The following is a 19,241-nucleotide window of genomic DNA, read 5'->3' as shown; positions in this document are numbered from 1 at the left end:
CTGTCCAGATGTAATGAAAATTTCAAATAATATAACAAAAAAAGGTTTATAAATTACATTACCTACCCTAGCTTTAAGTGGACAAACGTTGGTGCTAGTACCTTCTTCTGTCTGAAGGAGTCAGTGGAGTTATTCTCCCAGTACATCTGGTGTTCTTGTGATCCTATATTGTTGTTATTGAGCTTGACCTTTGTGTCCAGTCTGGTGGTGATGTGCATAGCCGGGCTCTTCTTTATTCCAGTCATGGGACTCACAGGTTTCCATATGGTGCTTGTTGCTCGGGGTCGAACAACCAACGAACAGGTGAGCTCGGGAGCTGTCGACGTGCTCGCTCCAAATGTACACACAAACAAATTTCTGCTATTTATCCAGCGAAAGTCAACAGAGCTACGTTGCTCTGCTTCACACTGACTCACACTGACTCAAACATTCACACCTGGAGCTGTCTGACTGCTGGCAAACCGTGCTGGCTTCAGGGAACCTGTGAAATAGTTGGAGAATCTTGACAAGCAAACCTGTGGTCACCACAGTGCATCACAAGCACAAGCAGGCGGATAATACAATCCAATTAGAGTGTGGACAGAAATAATATCCAATACACACTCATGTTGTTTGAAGCATCCCATAATGAATCACCTTCTTTGTATTCAAGCACTGGACCTCTGTGTGTCTACATGTGTATGAACTGTGGCCTTCCTTCGCTGCTGACTCTAAACAAGGCGTTGTGTTCCTCAGGTGACGGGCAAATTTCGTGGAGGAGTAAATCCCTTCACCAGGGGTTGCTGTGGCAACGTGGAGTATGTCTTATGTAGTCCCCTGGCACCTAGGTAAGACGCTTTACTATGCTTTTCAGGTTGTTTTTGTCAATACACATTTAAGTCTGAATGATTTTTAATGAATAGTGATGTATTCCTGCACTTGAGAGAATCTGTTTGTGTATGGTTATGCATATGTAAAGGGGTGTGGCCCATCGAAGCCCAGTGCAACACCACGTAACTACAATAATAACACGGGCGGCACTATTGTGTGTGTGTATGAATGCGCGGGCTCTGAGGTGGTTGCGGAGGTGTGTATCCAGTTCTGCCTGAAAGCAGCCAGCCACCCTGAGGGAAGGCAGATGGCTGAGAGAATTGAATCACTCTGAAGAACAACAGTTAATGGGAAACAGAGAGCAGAGCTAGTCAACGCGCCTCACACACACACTACAAAACCCAAACACCACTTTTACAACCTATAGGGACGAGTTCCGTTCCATAAAAATCAACAGTGTGACTGCAGAGAGACAACATCAGGTGGGGGTGAGATGCTGTGTTACAAGCATCTGCTGTTGAGTTGTTGCGTCGTCCCTGACGGGAGGTATTTATCTACTGAACCACTGACTCGAATCATGTTGGAACAGACTGATACTGAATGAACTGTTAGAAGAGAAAAAATGTTTTTTTAAATCTGACTGCAAATCATTTAGTAACATGGATTTTTCATGTGGGGATTGATTACTTGAAATCTGTAAAGACTTGCTTGTAAAATGTACCACACGTTTTACTCCCCGAGCTTCCACGCCATTAAATATTAAAGCAATTACACTGACAGCCCTTTTTAATTATGGAATAACCCTGTAAGACTCACTTGAATGCTGTTTTTTCTGTCAGGAAGTTGTGTTTGAAATGTCTGTTTTAAACTGTGTAACTAGCCAAATGGGATTACGAAAAGTGCTTCATTAATTTCATCACTGTGTATCTGTGGATCTGTGCATCATGGGTTGATAGTGGAGGGCGAGGTGCTGTATATCAAGTAGGAGATGAGTACTGAAATAATTAGGGCTGTCAAAGTTAACGTCTTAATAAGGCGTTAACGCAAATTCATTTTAACACCACTCATTTCTTTAACACTATTTGCGTGTTTGTTTTTTTAATTAACCTCTCAAAATACCACAATGCCACTATTCGATCTTTCAGAGGTTGTAGCGGGCTCAGTTTTAAAGCTAGAGTGAAGATACTGGCATCATATGAAACTATAAACTATAAACTCTTGTCAAACCATGTCATAGCTTGGAGGCTAAATAACGCTCCAGAATTACGCTAAATTTTTGCGAGGAAAAACTATCATGGCCATTTTCAAATGCGATCGATTGACAGCCCTAGTTATAACATTAGTAATGTTAGCTGTTTTTGTGTAAATTTCTATATGTTTTATTTATGGGTGTACATACATATACAGTGCATATATATCAGGTCATATATCTGTATATATGTATGTGTAATGTAAGCCTGTGTTTTTCATTTATTTAGAAAGAGTCAATCGACTCTGGTACAACTTAAATATTCCTTCCATATAGTGTCAAACAGATTACTGTTGTAGGAGTTCAAGTCTTCTTGTACACAACATTTTTAGAAGTTATTCTGTGTGAACATAAGATACAGTACATGAAACACAGAGTATTTCTCATGTATAAATAAAGATTTAGGGTGCAGTGAGACTAGAATTAGAAAGGCTTTCAGAAAAATGAATTCAGTTTGCAGCAGATGTTTCTCTACTGAAGACAAAGCTAGTGCCACCCCCCCCTACCCCCCGCCCTCCCCTCCTCCCTCTTTTGCATGAGTTGTGTATACTTTGATGTGAATTACTCTAATAGTACGCTGTGTGCTGGTTCGGCTGTGTTACAGAGTTGCAAGCTTGTCATCCTGGTTGCATCCAGTGAGACACCGTAAAGATTTCAGATGTAAAGGCAGCGCTGACTGCAAGGACTATACTAAACATTGTAAACTGGGAAAGTAAAGAATCTGTTTGTTCATGCCTGTTGCCTTTTTTTATGCAGGTACATGATGGACCCCAGGAAAAAGCCCCATGTCAAAATTCAGCCCCCATTCATCAGACCTGACCTGTCAGAGAGGCAAATCACCATCAAGATCAGTGACAACGGCATCCACACCACCATCATCAGCTCCAAGGTGACTTTTTCCACAATTACAGACAGACATTTCCCTGTTTCTCCATCATCCAGCCGACCTACAGGTAGTCCTTCTTCTGCATGGGATGCAACCATTTTCTCTTGCTTTATTCCCATAGTCTCATGTCACAAATGTGAAACATAGTGTATCCCCAGTTCGGTTCCCAGTTTCCCATTTAAAATACAGGCTCATGCTCTAGGCAGCATATAAAAGGATGCTGTAGCTCACTAAAGTCAGATACATTAGAGAATTTCCTCATTTCTAAAGCAGGATATTATTAGACATTTGACGTCAAAGCCAAGTGACTCACGGATAGGGGGAAATTAATTATATTATTTTTTACCTCAAAGGGATATATTATGTCTATATGGTTGATTTTAAAGGCAAACATGTCTCCAAAAACCTTTATGTAGAGGCCATTGGTTTCATTTCATGCCATTTATTATGGAAATCAACATGCAGAAATTTGGAAATTGTGTGATATAGGTAAGTTATGGTCCTTTAAGGCTGTATTCACACCAGATCAGGCATTTTGGCGAAGATTTGAAGGTGGTAGTGCGTTTGGGCTGCGACGGCCACAGGGGGTAAGCTGTAAAAAATAGAAGTAGAATCAACTTTTGGAGAAACACAACCCGACGTCATGCTGCAGTGGCCAATCGCATAACCGGCGATCCAGAGCTGTACAGGTAACAAAAGGCGTTACCCATACCGCTGCGCAACCCTGCGGCAAATCGCAGCAACGCCTGATCTGGTGTGAATGCAGCCTTAAGTGGCATAGCAGATTTTGTCTGTACCTGTAAAATACACTCATCTCATCAGCCTAAAGTACAAAGAGGGGGTCTCCAGTGAAGAAAAATGGCCTATTCCCTTTAAGAGTAACCCGAGAGATTCAATTATTTTCTGATGTTCAGATGATCAGTGACAACTTTTCTGCGATTAAGTGAAATTTAGTAGCAAAATAGAAAACACTTAAAGGGAAACTACAACAATTTTACACATCAAAGTCTGTTTACAGGTGTTGGGGAGTACGACATCATATGTAAAAAACAGCTGTATTAATTCTTTTGTGGTTCCAGAGGGAGCTGCATGAAGTCTGATAAATAGCCTTAAGTGATGTCACCTGAGTCAGCGTGAGTTGGGACTGGAGTTTGAAAATGAAAAAGATTCTGGGAGTGTGGTGTTAGAAAGAAGTGAACTAACCAGACCTCTGTAGCTCGCTCCTCGTCTCTGCTTGATACTAGCAGCTCGAGGCTACATTAGCCGCTACTACTAACACAACACAACCGAATCACTGAATGAACTGTCGACAGACGAGTTGCATTGTGGATCATGTAGGCGGTTTTGACAAAGGAAGAAAAATGTGTGGATTAAAAAAAAAGATGACATATTTGGTTCTGCTGCATCCATTTTGGTTTTAAATTGTGTGCAATGATAAATAAATTAATAAGAAAAAAAAGTTTATCCAACACTGTGATCATTTCACCATTTCCACTCAATTAGCCACTAAAAAAAAAGATCTTAAGTAGAGCAGCTGCCTCGTGCAGCTCTGCTACCCTACGACCGTCTGTGAGAGGTATTAGTGCATCCCTAGCTCTAACACATGCTCTTTTCTATTTCATCTGCTGTTCCCCCACCTGCTCTGGATGCTTTTAACACCCTGCTCTCCTCCCTGTAGTCCAAAAGCAGCCTGGACGGCCTGGATGAGAAAGAAACCCAGCCGCCGCTGCCGCCCAAAGCTGACCGGTACAACCAGCTGAAGGGCCAGCTGACCTCCAGCGAAGGTAAGAAACCGGAGAACAAAGCCACCCTGTGTTCACCAACAACTCTCCCTCTCTCTCCTGTCAGTCATCATCGATCCCACTTCTCTTTCCTGTCAGGGCTGGTACCAAACGGCAATTCCCCCAAACTCCGTTCATCACCAGTGTCCCAGTGTGTGACTTGCGTCTAGTTTAGCGTGATAAATGTCCGTCCCAGTGGCAGGTCAATGGCCTTTTAGTGCTGGCCCAGAGAATAGGCGTGATTTGTAGCAAGGAGGCAAGTCCTGTTCACTGAATCAGCACTAGGTTTGTGGTACAATGGAGATATTTCAGAGTGAATCATTACAGCATGAATCACCACCTTTTTTTCTGGTGGTGTGTAATAATGGAGCCACATAGAGGGATGGGAGAGGACTATGGTCTAGAATCAGGACTCTAACTAAAAAGATGACCGACTGCCTTTGGAAGTCATCTGTGTAAATTAGGAACTGTGACATCCTATTGTGGGCGGCACGGTGGTGCAGTGGTTAGCACTGCCGCCTCACGGGAAGAGGGTTGCAGGTTCTTTTGGCCCTTCTGTGTGTAGTTTGCATGTTCTCCCCGTGTTAGCGTGAGCTTTCTCCGGGTTCTTCCTCCCACAGTCCAAAGACATGCAGGTTAGGTTAATTGTTGACTCTAAATTGCCCGTAGGTGTGAGCGTGAATGGTTGTCTGTCTCTCTGTGTCAGCCCTGTGATAGTCTGGTGACCTGTCCAGGTAAAACCCCGCCTTCGCCCGATGTCAGCTGGGATCGGCTCCAGCTCTCCCACGACCCTGAATAGGATAATAAGCAGTTACAGATAATGGATGGATAGATGGATGGATGGACATCATATTGTGGTCGTGGTTTTACAGCTAAGGGTGTTATCCAGTGGTAATGTGTTCTTTATACTGTTACATTCAATAGTATGAAGTGTCAATAATGTACAGTATAGTGTGAACCTCCAACAGCAGGTTCCCTCCGGAGAATCTCCAGTGCCATGGTGCATTATATCAGGGAGTGAACGCTTTCCGCTCTTCCATGGAGCACCATCACTGCCTGATGGTACTTCACAGTACTGCAGCCGGTCTAAATGGATTACCTCCATTTTTTAAAAAGCAAATTAGAGGACTCTGAATTTGTGGAAGTATGAGTTCTTTGCATAGCCCTCAGAGACAAATACAGAGGTTTCATGCTTTGGTCAAGGATAAGGTAGTTTGTTAAGGATAAGGTAGTTTGTTAAGGATAAGGTAGTTCGTCAAGGATAAGGTCGTTTGTCAAGCATAAGTTAGGTCCTCAAGGATAAGGCCACATCACAGCTTCAGTCCCAGAATGGGCTCAAACCGTCTGACTACCCAGCCACTCCAATTCATCTTGTAGGAACGGTGATGGTGTGGGTTTCAGAAGAATTCAATCCCTACAGCCTCTTTACTCTGATAATAGAATTCAGCTCTGAGGTCTTGTCCTTTCTCCCAGAACTGATTTTCAATCAGAGGTGGTGTAATAGTGTCATTTCTATTACCTGCACAGTGTTAACTCTGGTCTTCTTTCTGTGTGTGTTAGTAGATAGTTCTCTTTCTGGTAAGACCCACCCGTCCACTCCAGCCATGTACAAATTCAGGCCGTCCTTTGGCACCATGCCCAAAGTCCACTACCACACTGCTGGAGAGAAGGTAAGACATGATTTGTTTGGCGCTTATATATATGAGGTACATTCTTAATGTAGTATCATTAGTCAGATAGCCAGGGGGTTATTGCCAGTTGCAAAAGTTTCAGTAGCAGTTGTTAAGGACGAGTACTTCGTTCACATTTCTGCTAAAATGTGACGTGTTATTCTGCTGTTTGCTCCTCAGATTACCATGCCAGATGACCGGAAGACCTCGGCTATCTTGGAAGAGGGTGTCCGCGGTCACGACTACCGATCTGAGCCAAACCTGGACCTGCCCGAGTACACCAACGCTCCCCTCCACCGCACCTTCCAGTCCTCTCCCCTCCAGCTGGACGCTGACCCCATCACCTCCCGCTCTCTCAGCCTGAAGCAGGGTCACCACCGGCCGGAGAAGGGCCAGCTCCCGGCCCTGCAGCCGCAGACGGTCACCTCCACCCCGTACAAGAGTGTCTTCTCGCCCAACACGCTCTCCAACCGTAACGGCAGCTTGTCTTACGACAGCCTGCTCAACCCCAGCATCTCCCCAGCCACTGCCAGCGAGTGCATGGCCCACCGCGGCATGCCGTCCATTGGGTTCCACTCGCCCTACCTGCCCACCAAAACGTGCCACATCCGGGAACCTGAAATGCAGAGGCACCAGGTCACCGCCACCTACAGTCCAGTGATGCCACCCAGGGGGATTGGCAGGCATTCCCCTCACCTAAGGGACAGGGACAGGGACCCGTCCCCGGTGCGCTACGACAACCTCTCCCAGACCATCATGGCCTCCATCCAGGAGCGAAAGGAGATGGAGGAGAGGGAGAAACGGCAGATACTGCATGGGCGCTCCCAGACCCATATCTATGCCCAGGACTCTGGCATGTTTGATGGGGGCTATGGCCTACCCCCAAATGCTTGCTACCCAGATGGGCCTCGCGGCCCCACATCCAGAGGTCCAACACCCCCAGCCTATGGAGGTTCCAGGGACAACCTGATGGGGGTCGGGCTGGTGAGCTACGGCCAACGAACCCCTGTGTTGCGCCATGCCGGCTCCACACTGGGTCGTGCCCCTAGGACTTCCTCCACCTCCCTGCACACAGATCACAGTAGCAGCAACAGCAGCCAGAGCAGGGCCACTTGCCCTGAGGGCCCCTATCGGTCCCCATCCCACCAGCCCCACTCCCCTGCTATGCCCCGATCCCCCTCCTACTCCCACCAGAAACTCTCCTACATCAGTGCCCATGAGAGGACAGAATCACCTCGTCCGGGGGGCCCAAGGTATGAATCGTAACGTTACCCCTGTGGAACTGCATGCATTGTACTGAGCGGAATGGGGACTGCTGGGCATTGAATGTATTCCCTCTGGAAACCCGGCTCCTTCTGCTGGACACAGCCAGCAATTCATGGGCACTAGTGTACTCGCCCTAACTCAGGCAACGTGTAGCATTTGTAAATGGTGTATGTCCAAATGTAATGTCCATTTATTCATGTTAAGTAACTGTCTGGTGTGAATTCTTATGTTCTGATTATATGTTTGCCTTTCTAGTAAAATATAAACTTTTGTATTATTTCACAAATGAATAAAGTTGTGTAACTCCTCTCATTTCTTTTTCTTTTGCATGCTTTTCACCTACTCGTCTAACATTTCCAAGCCTTTCGCCTCACTAACAAGTACACTTTCAACTAATCGTCCATATTGCAAATCTTTTTTTTGTCATTTAAAACCATCCAGACAACTAATCTGCATGTTGCCACAACCTTTATTTGTTTAGCTCGTGTTTTATCTCTTTGGTTCTGTGTTGAATCATTTTCCTTGTTCTTTTCTTTCCACTCAGAGAGGCCATGAAAGTTAACGGGCAGATGGACTGCCATCCCGGCACCCAAGGGTCCGCCCTCAGCCCCAGTCGCCACAGTAACGTCAAAAAGGTGACAGGTGTAGGAGGCACCACGTATGAGATATCAGTGTGAGCAGGGACACCGCATCCACCTCCGACGACAACGACCCCCCCTGCCGCAAAGAGATTCTCTCCTCTCTGTTATTTTAGTGAAGTCTAGATAACAGCCAGTCAGCGGGGGCACGTGTTTTGGAGCTATTGTCCAATCAGAGGATCTGTCTGCCCTTGTGTGGGTCTGTCTAGCCTGTATGTGTTCGTACCGGAGGGGTTGCTTGTCAGTTGATTCCGCTGCAGGCTGTATGTGTGAGGAGTGTCTTGTCATTAACATTTTGTGGCTCATCATCTTAAGAGTGGACCGTCGATGTTAATACCGTTGTCTCTCAGCTGTGGTCATGAAGCGTACGTTGTTCCAAAATGTCACTCAAACTTTGCTCCAGCGAGCGCTGAAGGCTGAGCAAAGAAAAAAACACTACCGATGAATTAAACACTGACATCCTCACTACGGACCTCTGTGAGAAGACTAACGTCCTTTCCGAGTCAATTGACCTCAAGAAGTCAAGGTGCTTCACATTAACTTGTTCTGTCCATGCCGTCTCCAGCATATATGTTGGAGTTGTTCAGCTTTGAGAAGTGACGGAGGACCGATAGGTTAGATCAGCACCGACTGCATTTGCAGGCAACGCGAGATAAGTGAGGTGAGAAGCTGGGAGAGGGGAAAGTCATCGTACCATGTCTGGTGGTTGCATTCGAAATTCATTGAGAAAAGCTTGCCGTTACTCAAAAATAAACTTCTTTGTCAAAAAGAAATTTCTCAGGAATGGATGCAACCAGCAGAGATGCTAGTTGATATTAATTCATACGTTATGAATGGCTCCTTCTTTGTCTCCGATTATTAGGGCTCGAGTATAGCTTAGCCCCCTTTATTCTCTTCACAAAGGTGCAGTACATCGTCATCGGCTTCTGTTTGTTTTAGTGGAGTTCAGTTCGGTGATTTCAACATGACACAAGTGCTGGCAGATACGTTAGCGTTCTGAAAGATCCGAATACCTCATCCCAAGAGTTCAGAACGAGTTCGGCCTTGCACAACCAAAACAACTTTCTGTTTATGTTTTGTTAAAAAAAAAAAAAGAAGAAACATTGTTTAGGGTGTAAGTTGTTTGTGTTATAATCATAGGAATGGAAAAGTGTAGAGAAACAAGCCATTTGTCCCATGTAGTAACATGAAGGTCACCCATTCATTATTTTGTATTTTTTTTTTAATGGCTTTGTTTCCTTTTTATATAGCCAACCTTTCAAAAGCTATGTTTGATACATCTTTTTTTATACAGATAATTAAGCCTGGAATGGATGTTTAATTTTGAGTGGAGTTTTTTTTTTTTTGTTTTGTTGATAAATTAGAAATTCAGTAAATAAATGAGGTCATTATAATGGAAATAAAGTAAATACAGCTTGCTCTACCTTGCAGTGTAAAGATGATGAAATTTTATTACAAGATATGAGATTTGAGGGAGTGAGATATTAAAGTCACAATCTTTGATGAGTGAAGTCAGTCACTGACATGCCAATGTCAACGTGTGCTGTACACGAGTCAAGGATTGGGCTTGCCTTGAGATTTCATGCCAAAAGTGTCAACGCACCCCTTCATTTCTCAGAGACAGGGAATGGGTGACATCACTACCATGTCACAATGACATCACGGAGACTGAGCATGTCAAATCAATCCATTTGCAGCAGCTGTCTGGTACAGCTCCAGTATTACCCGCCACTCAGAGATGCAAAACTTTTGTTTTTATTTAGCTATTAATTGAAAAAAAAAGTCTCAGACCATGTATTATTTTCGACCATAAAAATGAGCTGATAATATCTCAGTAAGAGAAAGGTTTTTATTTATATTTTGCATCAACTGAATATGAAAAAAAAATGGATGTAGAGTGGTAGATTTGGTCCAGTTACATTTGCATGAAGAATAAACCATTGTTGCCTTTTGAGAGGAAAAGCTACTTTCATACACAATGAAATGTGGCTCGTTGAAATTGTACACTAAGAGATAATTAGAGCAGCAGATGGCAGGAGTTACAGACTGGATAAGAAAGTTCTGGAAGAAAAGGCCAATGTACAAGGTAATGAATGATCTCGCTTAATTATGAAATGACATCACTTTTTACAGGATCTGTTTTCTTCCCATATCTGATGCATTCATATAGATTCCTCTCTCCAGAGTGTAAAGGCCGGTAGCTGTGGTAGAGTCTTGCTTTCTGACAAGGTTGGATGTTATCGAAAACCTTCTGGTTAGTACGGTCTCCCTTTTAAGGTCTCACCCAGCTGCCTTACCATGAACACAGTAATGTGAAGTAACAGGATACTCTATTCAAGTCATGTATTTCTGAATTGTTAAAAGTTGTTTCTGTTGTGAGGCTGTGGTATACAGGGATACTTTTTTGGCAAATCTGATGGGTGTCAGTGGAACAGCCAACTGGAAAATACCTATTACGAGTTGCCTGAAAATACCCCCCGTCTATCACGACCACGTATGAAAACACTATCGATGTCATTCCTCTTTAAGATGACTGCCATTAGTCCAATGTTCTTATTTTTGGGATGGACATCACTGCAGGTCAGGGACCATTCCTGACAGTAATCTATCAGCTACAAGCTGATTTTTTTTTTCTTTCTGAAACTCAAATAGAAAGTTCAATATGTAATTAAAACATAGAATATACTATAAATGTACATGCGTTCCTATTTTTGTGAAGAGGAAATGTTTCCCAATGACCTGAGCAGAGTAAATAAAGTTTCCAACTCTTTGAGTGAATGAGATTGATTCTTGTGAATTAATGTGGAAAGTTTCTTTTATGGTCCATGGATGTTATTAAACAGTTGAGTTGATATTTTAAGTTATCCAAGCCTCTGTACGATTGGTAGTTTGCATTTAACCAGTCACATGATCTTGTTTTAACTCCTAACTTCAACACAATCTTGTTTAAGTATATATATATATATATATATATAGAGCTGTATTGTTTATAACTGCACGTTCTCATTAGCCATCCCAGGAAACAAGTGATTTTTATGAATACAAATGTGGTCTTTGACAGCTTTTATTCGAAGGTGGAGGAAACATGTCAATCATTTGAGTGCAAATGAAAAGCAACATTTCATCCATATACATGTATTTACAGATGCACTGGCACTTAGATGCACTTTAGAGGCAAAGTTAGGAACTCAATTAGTGGAAAGAAAAGGAAGAGGGTGGTGAGCACACAGATCAGATAGGGCACACTCTGTTACATATACTCTACATGCTTCAAGTCTGGGAATGTTATGATCTAAAGAATACAAACAGGAACTTAAGCCAGAGCATAGCTGCACCAAACTGATGAACCGTTGACTTTGGACTTAATGAGTTTCAGAGAATTCAAACAAAAAAGGAAACAAAATATTGAAACGCTTAGCTAAGTGCATCTGATCTCCTATCAGTCAGCCATCAGTGGACGCTGCGATCTGCAGCGCACCATCTGATGCCCCTCAACTGTCTGGAGTGGATTCCTCTTCTAGTCAAGTTCCCAACAGAACTAATGAAAGAAGGAACCATGAAAGAACTACTTCTACAAGGCATCCACTGAGAAGTCTTCGCATTACTTGCTGTTTCTAACAGTGGAAGCGTGGACAGGCCCACTGAGATGCATCATGGGATTTTATATGTATAATGCACCTCCAATAATGCCTGGTCCCTGACCCTGTACTGCTAAACAAGCAGGCTACATTATCCTCTCCTCCTACAAACAAACTCTGCTTCAGAATAACAAAACAAAAAAAATACCCCAATGTGGGAATTATCACTATCACAAGCCTCTTTTCACAGTTTTTCAAATGTAACATTGAACTGTTGATGACGAGGATGGAAGGCGTGGCATTCCATGGTGCAAAGAGGGGAAGGGGAGGGGGTGGGCTTCTTTTTTTATCATAAATTCGCTATCTTGTAATTTCCCCCCCAGTGGCATCAAGGACTTGTGATCTTGAGGCAAAACAGATAATAAAAAAAAAAACTAATAATATGCAAGTGTCCAAATTCAGTTCATTTAGAGTCTATTGTAGAAAAAGAGGAAAACCGATAAATTGAAGATCAGCAAAGCGAGTTCTTGGTTCTCAATTCTTCTCCTCAGCCTTCACCTCCTTTTTCTCATCTTCTTTCTTCTCGGTCTTCTCAGTTTTGACCTCTTTCTTCTTTTCTTCTGACACCTTGTCTTTTACGGAGAGCTCCTCCAGCTTCTCTGCCACTTTGTTTGCGGTATCAGTGTTGCCTGTGGCAAAACAGTGAAATGCACAGTCAAAAAAAAAGCTGTCCAAGTTTGAACACAACTCAGTTGCACGTCTTCGGCTCGCCCAGCATGCAAGTTAGTCTTTACAGAAAACATTCCTGCTATTTTTGCATCTCAACTAACTCAATATCCCACCTCTTCATACAGCCACTAGATGTAATTTATGATTTTAGGAGGGCCGTTTGACCTTTCGCCAATGTGATCATACTAGAAAACAGTGTTAACCTGTGATAAATCTGAATTGTAATGTAGCAGAACATACCGACACCAGCTTTTGAGAAAGCCAGTAAAGTGTTACATTCTGCACGGTCATGTAGCAGACAGAAAAAGTTCCAGGCTGGAGTGAACAGCGAGTAACAGAGTATGAGTCTGCATAGTCCTGAAACTTGTCATGCAAGATGTAATGTTGCCCCTACTTTGAGTTGTATTTAAAACATGTCTCAATACACGCTCAAACCTAAGTAGAGCAGTGTGTTGGGGGCCCTGAAAATACTGAATAATGGCATGTTACCATGTAAAATGGATTACATTTGTTGAGAAACATGTTTCATCTAACATGCATCTCATCCAAATATGCCTCAAGTTTAAGATTCATGTACCTGTTCCATCTAGAGATTTTCTGATCTCCTCCTTGCACTCGTCAAACTTCCCCTTGAACTTCTGAGCATCTGTAAACAGAACAGAGTTAGTGTATATTCACATCGACATGCTGTTGTATGTTGGCTAATGCGATATGATTAAGCAGCCTCACTGGCCAACAGGAAAACCTGGAAGAAAATAGCTACTGGAAGTTTGTTGCCTTAAGTTTAGATGCAGAAAACGGGCTTCTTACAGCGGTTTGTCACTTCAGTGTGATGATCACACTGTGTAAGTCTGTAAATCGCTATTAATATTTAAAATCAAACTATTCTTGACTGATCAGAACTTTTGTAATTAAGGATCATTAGACCTTATTTATTGTATTTATTTATTGACACCTTCACTGTAAGGTTTATCAAGACATGCCACAATAATGGTTAATATATTGTCTTTCTAGAAACATAAATGCACTCTTATTCAATGAAAATAAACAAGGTTATTTGAAGGGGGAACATGTTTTTAATCCCATGTCTTATCTAGCCTATGTATTGTTTTAAATTATAATATAATTATATATATATATATATATATATATAAACAAAAATAACTCTAAAATAACAAAACATGTGTCACTAGACTCAAATCAAGTGAATCTACTAAATCAATTCAACTTCTAAAAGCGCTATATAAAGATAATTCATTCAATTAAGACAGTAAATGTGGGGGACATCACCTCTCAGCTGAGCGCGCACACACATTCCATGAACATAAAAAAAAACAACATTTGGCAAAAGTGAGTTGTTTGCGTCCCTGTTATGTATAATGACTTACTTTCTGCATTTAAAAAGCGTATTGCCAGGAGTTCAGGTTTGGGGCTTTCGTCAGCGTAATCCGCTAGTGTGTTCCACACCCATGCCCTGTCACAGCCAGCGTTGGGCTTCAGCTCCATGCTAGGCATAACTGTAGTTCACAAGAGGGGGAATAAGGTTAAAACATGAAGGCACAGATATCAGCATATACACTGTATGATGTCATCATATTCAGTGGTTGCACAACCATTAGCTGGACATGGCTGGACTGCTTTTGCTAATGGCTAATCGTATAATCTAAACATTTTGATTAGTTTGGTGCCGTTTCTGTTCTTCTTACCAGAACCTGTAGTCCATGTTTACCTACACTTGGGAAAACTAATAATCATGTTAGCAGGCACCATAAGCTTGTCTTGTCTTATGTTTGGAGGAATACAAATATTCAATATAAAGCACTTATCTGAGCAAATCTGCTACTCACGTAAATGAGAGGCATCCTTAGTCAACCCGTGAACATAATCATCATAGTTTAGGATGTCGATGATAACTTCTCCATCGGTGAGAACACAAAGATGGTGAGCACCAGTTTGCCAAGCTGCAGGTTGCAGTGCAATAGCAAGACTTCCTCCCCTGTTGCCTCACCTACAGTTCAATGCTTACCACTAATACCACAGACTTGAGGTTTCTGCAGATACACTGAAACATTTAAATATTATGGTGGGGGGCGTGTTGACCAAGTATCTGTAGTTCAAGTACCTATGTGTACAACAATTAAATGATGTGTCAACTTGACTCACTGTGATGATTGGCACAAATCTTCAAGGTTCGGTCTCTCCTCATCAGGAGGCGGATTGTGCCCTTCTCTCTGTGTTTCAGCAGCTTGACGTCACCGGTTCCTCTCTCCTTCCACTCTGGTGGGTCGTTCTCGGAGGCAAAACGATATAGTTTAGCCCGCCTGGGAAAGCAACGGTATACTAGCTTACATATACAATGTATTGTCTTTTCAAACGGTCAGCAAAATGTATATTAGATCACATATCACAAAGAAATCTATTAAAACAACTTACATTTTAAAGAGTTCCTCCTCATCCTCTTCTAATGTTTTCACATCCTGCTCAGGAAGGGACACGATGGGCTCAAACTGGGGATCATGATTAGAGTCCTCTACAGCATCTGCAGTGGTGTCGGGCTCTTCCTGGTCCTAAAGGGAAAAGCAATGGACGTGTTAACTCAAAGTAGGGCTGGGCGACGTGGCCTCAATCGTCTATAACGCATATAGGTAATTTCATATCTTGATAATGACATATATCACTATATAGCATATTTTGGCAATTCAATAAATAAATAGTCTTTATGAAATATTGACATGGTAAAGCCTATTTTGTATACTCCTGTGTGAATTAAATACTTGACAAAGTGCTGAGTATTTTTCTCATTTTAAAACCTTAAAACAAGTAAGGCTGGGGCGATTCGTCGACGTAATCGATTACGTAAATATGTCGATTTACGTAACTTGCGTTGACGCATCGGATGACGTAATGAAAATGCGCTGCGCCAGGTCCGAGCATGGATTCTGATTCCCCCAGAGCGCAAGAAGCGTCAAAAAACCTCTCCAACGTTCATCAAAGGTGTGGGAACACTTCAAACAGAGACCCAACAATGTGGTGCTCTCTAAGTTGTGCAGGATGGAGATGGCGTACCACAGCAGTACAAATGCAATGCACCATCACCTGACAAGAAGGCATCCCAGAGGGCTGCATGAAGAAGACAGCAGCAACACACTGCCGTTAAGTCCTGTTTACCTTTTCATCACCCAGGTATGATATATTAAGATTGTAAAAGCGCGGCTGTGTTTCTGTTAGCAGTAGTCATTTAAAGTTTGTTTTTAAAATGTTTCTTTATCACCACCATGTTAAAAGTATTTTATGGACCACTGTTATAGTAACGTAACGTAACGTTACACTACGCGTCATCTAATGTTGCTATTCGGCCTTTAATTTTTTCTGTTTACTTTAACGGCGATGTACGGGTGAGAAAATGGCTTAAAGTAACGTTACATATTGTTCTACAGTCTTTGACTGTTAGTCTATAAATAGTTTCAATTATTTCTCTTTCTCCACACTGATGCAAAAGTACATTTGCTAGTGTTTAGCTTAACTGCATATTATTACAGTGATCAAATAAATCCATGTCTAAACCATTTTAAGTTTTAAGTTAAGTACTTAAGTAAAAATACTGATGAGAATTATTATTATTATTATTAGCCTAATGTCATAACACAACAGTGCTGTGGAAATTAGACCTGTTTTAAAATGTGCCACTATTATCATTATTCTAATGGGCTCTTCTGTGTCTGTTTTTCAGGATGAGACAAAGCAGAGTGGAGGACTTTTTCTACAAAAATAACATTGCACTTTATTCCTTTTACATGAATTTACAATACAAGCTCTTGTTTTAATTTTATTTTGGAGAAATTTTATGTTGGACTGAAAACAGATTACCAGCAAAGACTGGGATATTTTTTGTTGTGAAATAATGCCATAATAATATTCTTGTTTTATGTATATGTTTATAAGAGAAGATATTTGAATAAAGTATTGAAATAATAATGAGTCAAGTTTTTGATATTTATTTATAAAAAAAATATTTCTAATAATTGATGAATTAGTCGTTAGATTAATCGACTAATCGAAAAAATAATCGTTAGATTAATCGTTAAAAAAATAATCGTTAGGTGCAGCCCTAAAAACAAGCAAAATGAAGACAACAGTTTTAAGTGAAATTGTAGAGGAAACAGAAATAAATACAGGCCTAGCGTATATCGCAATAGAAACAATATAGAAAAATATATACGATAGACATTTATATATAATTTTGACGATGTATATCGTCATATTGCCCAGCCCCAAATCAATGCAATACATTTCCACTTATCTGTGTCTGACAATCAGAGTAAGTTAAAGTAATTGACACAGTGGTATGGGTCAGTGGGATTCTTTAAAACTCACTGGAACAAAGTGACTTCGGACAGTTGACCAGTAGGCAGTGGATGCTTCAATGGAGGGATTTAAGAGCTCATTGGTTAAGTATAGCTTTTGTATGAGAACTGGCAAAGCCTTTAGTAAATCGCTATTGCTGAGCCAAGCATCTTTAATTCTATTTGGGGGTTGCATGTTATCACGTTGATGTGCATGTGATTAAATGTACACCACTAGAGCACATCATATTCTGCATACTAAAAAGGATAAAGACTGCTATCCAGTTCGTGACCTGTGACAAAGTGTGAGCGAATAACTGGATGTGCAGTATAATTTTGCGGACAAGAAAGTGTTCATTGAGCAAACGCGGGAGGCTTTCCTTTCTTCGGGGTGGTAACCCTGTGATCTACCACATCATGCTTCACTAGTGAGCTGTCTCCGCTGTGACTGAGCTAAAGGGAGGTTTACTGACGTTAAATGCAATAACGGTATAAATAATGTAATAAAGGTCACCGGCTTGAATGATTAGGTGGACATAGTACACGTTTGATTTGGTCGCAGTTGCATTTTACTTCATTAATGTTAACAAATAGTTCACTTTGTTCCTGTAAAACAACTCATTGTGAAGTTGCCTAGCTAGCTAGCGTCAGTTAGCGTCAGTTAGTGGACGAGGCCTCCTTCCACTAGCATGTTAGCAACGAGCTAACGCTAACAGTTAGTCTTTACCGGTGTGTGTCGTTCACTAACACTGCATGTAATCTGACATTACTGTAGGTGACGTGGTTGTTGGGCTAACTGCAGCCAGTGTAACCTGGTTACTGCTAACTGGCCGGTAATACGCAGTCACTGTCTGCAGCGCGATGCTAGTGAAGCTAACAGTAGCCAACAAATGTTAGCAACTGTTGTGCTAGCCAGGCAGACAAAGAGCAGCTAACCTCGTTGTCTCTCCGGCCGGCTGGTTACATCCAGATCACTAAACACAGCGTTCACATAGCTGTTTAGTTCAGTCGTTAGCAGTGTCGTGCACATTGCCTTCCCAGCTAGCTCATGCTCAGTGTCTGGTGCTAATGTTAACATGCTGGCTGGCTGCACACTGCTCACTACTCTAGAGCTCGTTAACCCTGAAGAAACGCGTTTAGAGAATAACATCTAGGACATTTCTATCCGTCTGTCAGAATTTGCTTCAACTTCCATGACATCCTGTGGCCTTGAAAACGCACAACAATGAGCTCCTCTAGCAGCCCGGCAGACATCATCATTGTCGCAGCTTCCTTTACAAACGTTGACGACATTACCACATATAAAACACAACGTTTGCCACTAAATTCAGATTTCAATGCGAACATGACACATTAGATGACTTAAAACGCGTGAGCTCACCTTCGGGTCTGCCATATTAATGTAGATGTTTGTAGATGATGGAAGTAGTTTGATAGATTCAGATGCCGTTTGTTTCCACCTCAGCTCAGCTGCTCGCACTTCCTGCTGCTGCAGCTTCGCGCGCAGAATTTCCTACGTATGCCCGCGCCCACATTGTGACAGCGTGCGCACCCGCACCGCCTCTCTCTGCCTATATCACACATGACAGAAAGCTGTTTCTATCATAAACCTTCTATCAATTGATTATGGATTGAAAAAAACCCGTTACAACTTGTAATGTATCAATTACAAAATTATAGGCTTTAATATATTGGAATGTAAAATTTAGGTGCAAAATTTTAGGATGTACACAGCCCCCCCCTCCGCTCCCCCATATAAGGTCCTTGTGCCAGTCTACAGATTTCAATAGTCTTACATGGCAGCCTGAGTGACAGCAACTTTTCTTCTTTTCTTTTCTTTCCTTTAATGCATTTTTTTATTATTATTATTAGCATTATTTTGGTTTATGTATTATGGTTTGTCATTATTTATATGTGTATGTATATATGCGTACAGTATATGGGTATGTGTAGGTGTGTGCAGGTATACATACGCCTTCCCGATTTAGTCACTATTATTATTGTTATTTCTTTTATCCATTTATTTATTTATTTTTTGTTTTCCCTTCTCTGGGATTATTTAATGTAATTCCATGTGTACACTGACAAACTTTCCGTGTGTACCACATTATCTCCATCATTACAAAGAGGAACAGGGGGGGCGGGTTAGGAAATACGGGTCTAGGATAAAACTGTTTCAAACATGTAAAATATTGATTTCTTTGTAGTTGTACTGCTTCATTGTACTTTTTGTGCCAATAAAACATTTGAACATGAAATTTTAGGATGCTCTATCCATAAAAAGAAAAGAA

The 19,241-nt window shown here is 41.8% G+C and overlaps 2 protein-coding genes across 3 annotated transcripts in view; one reads left to right on the top strand and one right to left on the bottom strand.

Moving 5' to 3' along the window:
• The window catches only part of zdhhc8b (zinc finger DHHC-type palmitoyltransferase 8b), an 81,612-nt gene extending 70,534 nt beyond the window's left edge, over window positions 1-11,078 (top strand). The window contains exons 5-11 of one of the 2 annotated variants that reach the window (XM_037776603.1): window positions 201-303; window positions 736-827; window positions 2,816-2,948; window positions 4,624-4,729; window positions 6,290-6,396; window positions 6,577-7,649; window positions 8,207-11,078. In XM_037776603.1, coding sequence (XP_037632531.1) covers window positions 201-303; window positions 736-827; window positions 2,816-2,948; window positions 4,624-4,729; window positions 6,290-6,396; window positions 6,577-7,649; window positions 8,207-8,339 — 1,747 coding nt within the window. In that variant the 3' untranslated portion in view covers window positions 8,340-11,078. Of the gene's footprint in view, window positions 1-200; window positions 304-735; window positions 828-2,815; window positions 2,949-4,623; window positions 4,730-6,286; window positions 6,397-6,576; window positions 7,650-8,206 lie in introns of both variants that reach the window. The other variant, XM_037776602.1, reaches the window with a different exon arrangement.
• Window positions 11,079-11,348: 270 nt separating this feature from the next.
• ranbp1 (RAN binding protein 1) lies at window positions 11,349-18,522 on the bottom strand. The gene is made up of 6 exons (XM_037776604.1): window positions 18,332-18,522; window positions 15,041-15,174; window positions 14,771-14,928; window positions 13,996-14,124; window positions 13,185-13,253; window positions 11,349-12,567 (listed from the first exon to the last, which is right to left on the bottom strand). Exons 1-6 carry the CDS (start codon window positions 18,344-18,346, stop codon window positions 12,413-12,415), a joined length of 660 nt encoding a protein of 219 aa, XP_037632532.1. The 5' UTR covers window positions 18,347-18,522; the 3' UTR covers window positions 11,349-12,412.
• Window positions 18,523-19,241: the final 719 nt, after the last annotated feature.

The sequence above is a fragment of the Sebastes umbrosus genome, chromosome 8 (genome assembly GCF_015220745.1).
Source record: "Sebastes umbrosus isolate fSebUmb1 chromosome 8, fSebUmb1.pri, whole genome shotgun sequence".
NCBI lineage: Eukaryota > Metazoa > Chordata > Actinopteri > Perciformes > Sebastidae > Sebastes > Sebastes umbrosus.
Note: the sequence above shows the minus strand (reverse complement) of the source record. Positions and strands in the feature narration are given on the sequence as shown.